This window comes from Piliocolobus tephrosceles, chromosome 10, assembly GCF_002776525.5.
Source record: "Piliocolobus tephrosceles isolate RC106 chromosome 10, ASM277652v3, whole genome shotgun sequence".
Classification (NCBI taxonomy): Eukaryota; Metazoa; Chordata; class Mammalia; order Primates; family Cercopithecidae; genus Piliocolobus; species Piliocolobus tephrosceles.
The window spans coordinates 54594048-54602195 of record NC_045443.1 but is presented as its reverse complement, the minus strand read 5'-3'; the positions used below and the strand labels follow the sequence as shown (position 1 = coordinate 54602195).

The following is an 8148-nucleotide window of genomic DNA, read 5'->3' as shown; positions in this document are numbered from 1 at the left end:
CACTCCAGCCTGGGCGACAGAGCAAGACTCCATCTCAAAAAAAACAAGCAAGGCCGGGCGCGGTGGCTCAAGCCTGTAATCCCAGCACTTTCGGAGGCCAAGACGGGCGGATCACGAGGTCAGGAGATTGAGACCATCCTGGCTAACACGGTGAAACCCCATCTCTACTAAAAATGCAAAAAAAAAAACTAGCCGGGCGAGGTGGCGGGCGCCTGTAGTCCCAGCTACTCCGGAGGCTGAGGCAGGAGAACAGCGTGAACCCAGGAGGCGGAGCTTGCAGTGAGCTGAGATCCGGCCACTGCACTCCAGCCTGGGCAACAGAGCGAGACTCCGTCTCAAAAAAAAAACAAAAAACAAAAAACAAAAAAAAACAACAAGCAAAACAAGGATGGACTTTCATAAATTCATTCAAATTTTTATCAATATCTACAGAACACTTGGCCCTGTGCTAGCAAGTGAGCCCCATAAGACATCTCTGCTTTCAATGAGCTTACAAATTAGTGAAGAAACAGATATGTAATGTGACAATTACAACATGACAATGGGACCTCCCAGAAATTGAAGCACTGAGGACTGTCTCATACTCTGTAGAGAATGAAAAGCTAGAACTCCTCTCTGCAAGAAGAGTTGTGCATCAGGCAGGTAAGATGCTGGCATTCCAGGGAGAAGGAACAGTATGCATGAAGGCACAGAGGTGAGAGACAATGGCATGATGCCAGCCCCACCTCCCTCTCAAAACTCATTTTGACCCATGTGCCCCCGACTGACCAGCCTGCCACCACTGTCCTTTTAGGAATTCCTTAAGAGGCAAACTCTCTTGCTCCTCAGGTCTTTGCATATTAGATTTCCTCTCTCTGAAAACACCCTCTCTCCACTCTTATTCTTGCCTAACTAGCCCCCGCTTATCTTGCAAGTCTCAAATTTGTTTTAAGGCTTTTTTGCGGGTGTGTGTGAAATGAAGTCGCACTCTGTTACCCAGGCTGGAGTGCAGTGGCGCCATCTTGGCTCACTGCAACCTCCGCCACCCAGGTTCAAGCAATTCTCCAGCCTCAGCCTCCTGAGTAGCAGGGATTACAGGCACAAGCCACCACGCCCAGCTAATTTTTGTGTATTTAGTAGAGACAGGGTTTCGCCATGTTAGCCAGGCTGGTCTTGAACTGCTGATTTCAGGTGATCTGCCGCCTCGGCCTCCCAAAGTGCTAGGATTACAGGCATGAGCCACCACGCCCGGCCATTTTAAGTCTTTACTCAATATTTTAGAGAGGCCTCTAAATTAGTCACCTCTGATATTTCCTCTCATATCAACCTTTTCTTTTCCTTCATTGAACTTTTTTTTTTTTTTTTGAGACAGAGCCTTGCTCTGTCGCCCAGGCTGGAGTGTAGTGGCATGATCTTGGCTCACTGTAACCTCCGCCTCCCAGGTTCAAGCAATTCTCCTGCCTCACCTTCCCGAGTAGCTGGGACTACAGGTGCCCACCACAACACCTGGCTAATTTTTGTATTTTTAGTAGAGCCAGGGTTTCACCACGTTGGCCAGGCTGGTCTTGAACTCCTGACTTCAAATGATCCAGCCACCTCAGCCTCCCAAAGTGCTAGGATTACAGGCATGAGCCACTGTGCCCGGCCTGGACTTTTCAAAACGTATAATTCTACATTTGTGTGACAGTTTTTAAAATACCTGTCTATCCTACCAGACAGAAAGTCCCATGACAGCAGAGATCCTGTCTGTCTTGTTCCCCTCAGTATACCCAACTCCTAGCATGCAGGGACTGGCAAGGAGTCAACACTCAAATCTTTATTGAATGGCAACATACTCAGAACTACAAATAATTTCATTTTGATGGAAAAAATCTGCATATGTATAAATATTATCTTAGTGTAGCAGGAGAGGGACAAAATATGTTACTGAGCCTGCAGTCAGGGGCCTTGCGAATTACACAAAGGAACCCTCGATAGAATTCTAAATAGGAGTGTTAATAGTCTGTGCAGTTTTAAGCAGTCACTCTGGAGCAGTGTGGAGTACAGAGTGGCAGGGAAAGAGGGTAAGAGATGACAAGGTTTGCTAGTATCTGTGTAGTGACAGTGACAATACAGAGGAGAAGGGGTGGATTCAAGGACTACTTAAGAGTTAGAATCAATGACTTGGTAAGGGAATGAATAATACAGCTAGGGAGAAAGGAAGAAGTCTAGATAACACCAAGATTCCTGGCTTGGATTTTTAGGTGGAAAGTGGAGGCTGTTCAACAAAGGCAGGTGAATAAATAAAAGGGCAGTTGGCAGGGAAGACAACAGGTTTGGTTTTGGACATGTTGAATTTGAGATGCCTGTGGAGGTAAAGGAATCTAGGATGGTATGGCAAATGTGCCTAGAGTTCAGAATACAGATCTGGACTGGAAAAATAGATTTAGCTCCATCAGTGGGTAAAAAGTAGGTGAAAAACATGGGTGCAGGGCCAGCACGGTGGCTCATGTCTGTAATCCCAGCACTTTGGGAGGCTGAGGCTGGTGGATCACCTGAGGTCAGGAGTTCGAGACCAGCCTGTCTGGGCAACATGGTGAAACCTTGTCTCTACAAAAAATTAGCCAGACGTGGTGGTGCACACCTATAATCCCAGCTACTTGGGAGGCTAAGGCAGGAGACTCGTTTGAACCCGGGAGGCAGAGGTTGTAGTGAGCTGAGATCACGCCAATGCACTCCAGGCTGGGCAACAAGAGCGAAACTCCATCTCAAAAAAAAAAAAAGAAAAAGAGGAAAGAAAAGAAAAACATGGGTGCAGATGGGACAGATAGAGTGTCCAAAATGATAAGCTAAGAGAAAATGTAAAAAAAAAAAAAGAGGTGTAAGAATTAAAAGGAGAGGATGAAAAACTTAAGAGAGATCAGCACACGGGACCTAGCAGGCAGGTTCTGGCTCATCAACAATTTCCACTACAAAATCAAGCCCCACTCACATGTGCCATGTCTACTCACACTGGATTCTGCTGGGGCCGCAGCGGGGGCAAACTTTCTAGGCCCTTCTCCCAGGCAGTAACAGCCACAGCAATCTCCTCCTCAGATAGGGTAGCCAGCTCCTCCTCCTATGAAGAGTGGAGAGAATCCCTTACCAGGTGAGGGGGGCCCACAGGGTAAAGACACTTTCTGCTTGCCACTACCTGAAAAAGTTGGTGGCCATGCTCAAAGTCCATCTCCTAGCCACCTCCCACCTCAGGCCCTGTTCCAAACCTCAGGCTCATTGGTGACAGCCCTTCCCTCAGGGGGGCTGGGCTGGGGCTGCTTTTGGAGGTAAGGCCGGAGAGCCAGGACACCTTGCTGTTTCAGTACAGTCTCTGCAGCTCGCTGACATGGCTCCTGAGTACTCAGTGTCTGGAACCAGCTGTGCAGGGCACTCAGCTCCTCTGTGGGTATGGGAGAAAAGAAAATCAGCAAACATAAGGACCTGGTAGGCAGGAGCGGGCCTCTTCCCCCTTCTTTGTGAGGTTTCTCCAGTTGCTTTCCCCAGTTCCCTCAGCCATCTCCTGCTATAGTTACCCAGTCTAGCTGCACCTTGAAGGGAGTTCTCAGTATTCTACAGCCCATTCTATAACCCCCTACACCAAGCTCCTAGGGTTGGAGTGATATGCACAGTTCTCACCAGGGAGGTAGGCAGGATCTTGCAGTAATGGGTATAGGGCTCCCCACAAAACAATGTCAGCTAGAGATTCTGTCTCCTTTGTTGGGGATAGAAAAGGAAAACGTACACAAATGAGACACTCAGTTTCTTCCCAATGGTAATATCTAACATTTACTGAGCACTTACTATGTGTCAAGGACTGTATTAAGCACTTTATATGATCTCACTTAATCCTCACAATAACTCACTGAGGTAGGTACTAACACTACCCCTATTTCACGACTGAAAAAAAAAATTGAGGATTAGAGCGATTAAGTGATTTGCCAAGATTACACTACTAGTAAGTGGCAGTGTTGGGTTTGAACACTCTGAAAACAGTCTTCCCTCTTAATCCTTACCCCATAGGCCTTCCCCAATCCTCATCTCAAGACCCAACTCACCCCAGCCAGGAAAGGACAGTTCTGACGACTCAAGCTGTGGTCAATGTGAGTCAGGGCTCTCCGCACTGAACCAAGAACATCTTCCCCCTTCTTGCCTTGGACCACTAAATAGTACAGGGCAGCAGACAAAGCTGGCTAAAATGCAGGGGACATGAGTCAGGATGGCCACACAGAGCAAGGGCCTGCCAGACATCTCCCATACCTTAGTCCTACCTGCAGCTCTGTCGCTTCCCATTCCAGCCACTGGTTAGTGAGGTCATCTTGCTCCCAGCCAGATAACAAAAAGAAATACCTGCCCAGAGAGACAGCGACACATGATGGATTTAGAGGGGCCTGTTTATCTAGCCCATTTCTCATTACACAGGGAAACAATGGCTGCAAAGAAAGCCACACAAAGGACAGTGCGGTCTGATTTGATTCAGCCACCTCCCTACAGCAAGGCCCAATACTGACCGGCAGATTGCACTAGTGGAGAAGAGGTAGTTGCCACTATCCAGCTGCAAGACAGGGACCTTAGGCCGGGTCAGGAACGGGACCACACAGTCTGATGCAAAAATGGAAAATGGGTTAAAAAAAAAAACGGAAAAGAAAAGAAATGCTTTGTCAACTTAGGATAATCTTGCATTGTTCAGTGAGTTAGAAAAGAAAGATGGGCAGTCTCAACCCAGAAGTTCCAGGAGAGGACCACTGAAAGGGGGTAGGTCCAGAATGGGCTGGAGAGGCCAGCAGGTGTTCAGCTGAAACTGCCAGCTGGAAGCAACAGATGGGGACTGCAGAGGAGGTGGTGGTATTGGGATAGTGCTGCAGCCAAGAACTTAACGACTGAAAGTAACTGGGATATCTTAATAATTATCTGAAGGTCACAGTGGGAGAACAAAATTAAAAGAGCTGAGAAGACTGACAAGAGAACCTCCTAAGAGTCACCCAAACAATCGGCTGAGAATGAGAAGAGGTAAACAGAAAGAAATGTGTGTGTGTGTATTAGGAGGGGAGAGAGGGATTTCCTAAGAACACAAAAGGGTGCCTGGGGGCTGTCATACTAGTAACTAAAGAGCAGAGGGGCGTGCCTGACAGGTGTAGGAGAAGGTTAGGAAGGGCAGAGCAGTTTACTGTGGTGAGGCAGGGTCCTGGAAGACGGAAGAGGGGAGGAGAGAGATAAGGGAAGAGTATTATATTGAGGGTAATTAAAGGAAGTGAAAGATGTGACTGGGAGGGAAGAAGACGTGGAGTGATCAAGGATAACGGAAGTGGTCGATTGTGGTGTGTGGCGAGGACTGGGGGTTTGGCAAAGACAGCTGCAGAGAATCTGGGGTGTTTCGGTCCCGCCCCCCACCCCCATCCACCGCCCACCAGCACCAACATGAGTACCTTCGGGGCCTACAGTGCTGATGAGCAGCTCTGCTCTGCCCCGGGCTCTCCCGGCCGCGGCCAGCACCGGCAAGCAACCCGGGGCACCCTCGCTCAAGAACAGTCTCATTTCGCCGTGAATCCCACGCTGATGCAACCGGAACCGGCCTTCCGCTGCTCAGTTGAGCGGCCTCCGCGAGGCACGCCGGGAAATGGAGTCCCGTGTTAGGCCACTGCCCGGGCACTGCTACCGGAAGGTAGACTATTTCTCCCATCATGCAACACTAGGACATAGGAAAAGACTATCATCGAGATGAAGAGGCCGCAGATGCGCGGCTAGAGCGCGCCGTGTGTGGTGTGTGTGTGTGTGTGTGTGTGTGTGTGTGTGTGTGTGTGTCTCCTTCTGTTACCTAGGCTGAAGTGCAGTGGCACGATCTTGGCAGTGGCACGATCTTGGCTCACTGCAACCTCTGCCTACTGGATTCAAGCGATTCTCCGGCCTCAGCCTCCTGTGTGTGTGACTGGGACTACAGGCACGTGACACACGCCCGGCTAATTTTTGTATTTTTAGTAGAGGCGGGCTTTCACCATTTTTGCCAGGCTGGTCTCGAAGTCCTGACCTCAGATGATCCGCCCGCGTCGGCCTTCCAAAGTGACGGGATTACAGACGTGAGCCACTGCTTCCGGCCTAGAGCAGCACTATTTTTCTGGAGGTCCAGAAGAGACGTTTAGGTTTTAGGGCAAGTCGCACTTTTATCCTCTTACGCTGCTGGAGGGCGATGGCTGAAACCGCGGCTTCTTCTCTTCTCCTGAAATGGCCATGTCATAACAGCGGCTATTCTTAGTGGCTCTGGATTCAAGCTCTTAACTGTCAGAGTTTTAGAGTTCGGAGTTACCACGTGCGTAATTATTTTAGTGACAAAGCGGAAGTTAGTGTACACATGGCATCCTATCAACAACAACAACAAAAATGTTGATAGGCCGGGCGCGGTGGCTTATGCCTGTAATCCCAGCACTTTGGGGAGTCGAGGCGGGTGAATCACCTGAGGTCAGCAGTTCGAGACCAGCCTGGCCAACATGCTGAAACCCCGTCTCTACTAAAAATACAAAATTAGCCGGGCATGGTGGCAGGCGCCTGTAATCCCAGCTACTCGGGAGACTGAAGCAAAAAAATTGCCTGAGCCCGGAAAGCGGAGGTTGCAGTGAGCCAAGACCGCACCATTGCACCCCAGCCTGGGCAACAAGAGGAAACTCCGTCTCAAAAAAAAAAAAAGAATGTAGATAGTAAAATATTAATACCAGTTTGAGCTCATATACAGCTCGACCTCTCATCAAAGGGGTAGGAGAGCATCTCTTTTTTTTTTTTTTGAGGCGGAGTCTTGCTCTGTCACCCAGTCTGGACTGCAGTGGCTCGCTCTCGGCTCACTGCAACCTCCGTCCCCCGGGTTCATGCCATTCTCCTGCCTCAGCCTCCCGAGTAGCTGGGACCACAGGTGCCCACCACCAAGCTCTGCTAATTTTTTGTATTTTTAGTAGAGACGGGGTTTCACCATGTTAGCCAGGATGGTCTCGATTCCCTGACCTTGTGATCCGCCCACCTCGGCCTCCCAAAGTGCTGGGATTACAGGCGTGAGCCACCGTGCCTGGCCGAACATCTCTAGGGACAAGATCAAATTGAGAAGTAAGGCCGGGGGGGTGTGGCTCACGCCTTAACCCCAGCAGGTTGGGAGGCTGAGGCGAGCAGATCTCTTGAGGTCGGGAGTTTGAGTCCAGCCTGGACAACATGTTGAAATCCCTTCTCTACTGAAAATACAAAAATTAGCTGGGTGTGGTGGTGCAAGCCTGTAATCCCAACCACTCAGGAGGCTGAGCCAGGAGAATCACTTGAACCCAGGAGACAGAGGTTGCAGTGAGTCGAGATCACGCCTCTGCACTCCAGCCTGTGCAACACAGTGAGACTTCATCTCAAAAAAAAAAAAAAAAAAAAAAAAAAGAGAGATGCAAGATGGCTGAGAGTTTGGCAATAAGTATATATTATGCAAGGAAGCACATACCTGTTATTGAGAAAGGGATGCTTCTTATTCATCTTCATATTATTTTAAGAATAATATCTAATAGTACTTATGAGCTAGGCATTGTTTTAAGCACTTTACATTTGATCTCAGAAAATTCTATGGAGGTTCTGGGCCTTTTGAAGCTAGGCCATAAGAAGTTTTGCAGCTTCAGTTGCAGGCTATCTGGCACACTGGTAGCTTTGAGCTGCCATGTAAGAAATCCTACCACTTTGAGCTGCCATGCTAGAGAGGTCTCATGTAGATATTCTGTCTGACAGCTCTAGCTAATCCCAGCATTTCAGTCATCCTTACCAAGGTGCCAGACATGTGAGTGAAGTCTTCCAGCCCAGCCCATCTGCTCACTGAAAACTCTTAAGTGACCTTTGGTCAAGGCCACATGAGACAGAAGAATCACCCACCTAAGCCCTACCCAAATTTCTGCTCCATACCTGTACAATTGTTAAACTATAATAAAATGGCTGTTGGCTGGGCAAGGTGGCTCAAGCCTGTAATCCCAGCACTTTGGGAGGCCGAGACGGGCGGATCACGAGGTCAGGAGATCGAGACCATCCTGGCTAACACGGTGAAACCCCGTCTCTACTAAAAAATACAAAAAAACTAGCCGGGTGAGGTGGCGGGCGCCTGTAGTCCCAGCTACTGGGAGGCTGAGGCAGGAGAATGGCGTTAACCCGGGAGGC

General features: G+C 49.1%; 1 protein-coding gene across 5 annotated transcripts in view; it reads right to left on the bottom strand.

Moving 5' to 3' along the window:
• MARS1 (methionyl-tRNA synthetase 1) overlaps positions 1-8148 on the bottom strand; it is a 36507-nt gene that overhangs the window by 21089 nt on the left and 7270 nt on the right. The window contains exons 2-9 of one of the 5 annotated variants that reach the window (XM_026454640.2): positions 5807-6205; positions 5418-5680; positions 4503-4593; positions 4263-4341; positions 4050-4184; positions 3631-3706; positions 3222-3394; positions 2970-3076 (exon numbers count right to left, since the gene is read on the bottom strand). In XM_026454640.2, coding sequence (XP_026310425.1) covers positions 2970-3076; positions 3222-3394; positions 3631-3706; positions 4050-4184; positions 4263-4341; positions 4503-4593; positions 5418-5526 — 770 coding nt within the window. In that variant the 5' untranslated portion in view covers positions 5527-5680; positions 5807-6205. Of the gene's footprint in view, positions 1-2969; positions 3077-3221; positions 3395-3630; positions 3707-4049; positions 4185-4262; positions 4342-4502; positions 4594-5417; positions 5681-5806; positions 6438-8148 lie in introns of those variants that run through there. The other 4 variants (XM_026454638.2, XM_026454639.2, XM_026454642.2 and 1 more) reach the window with 4 other exon arrangements.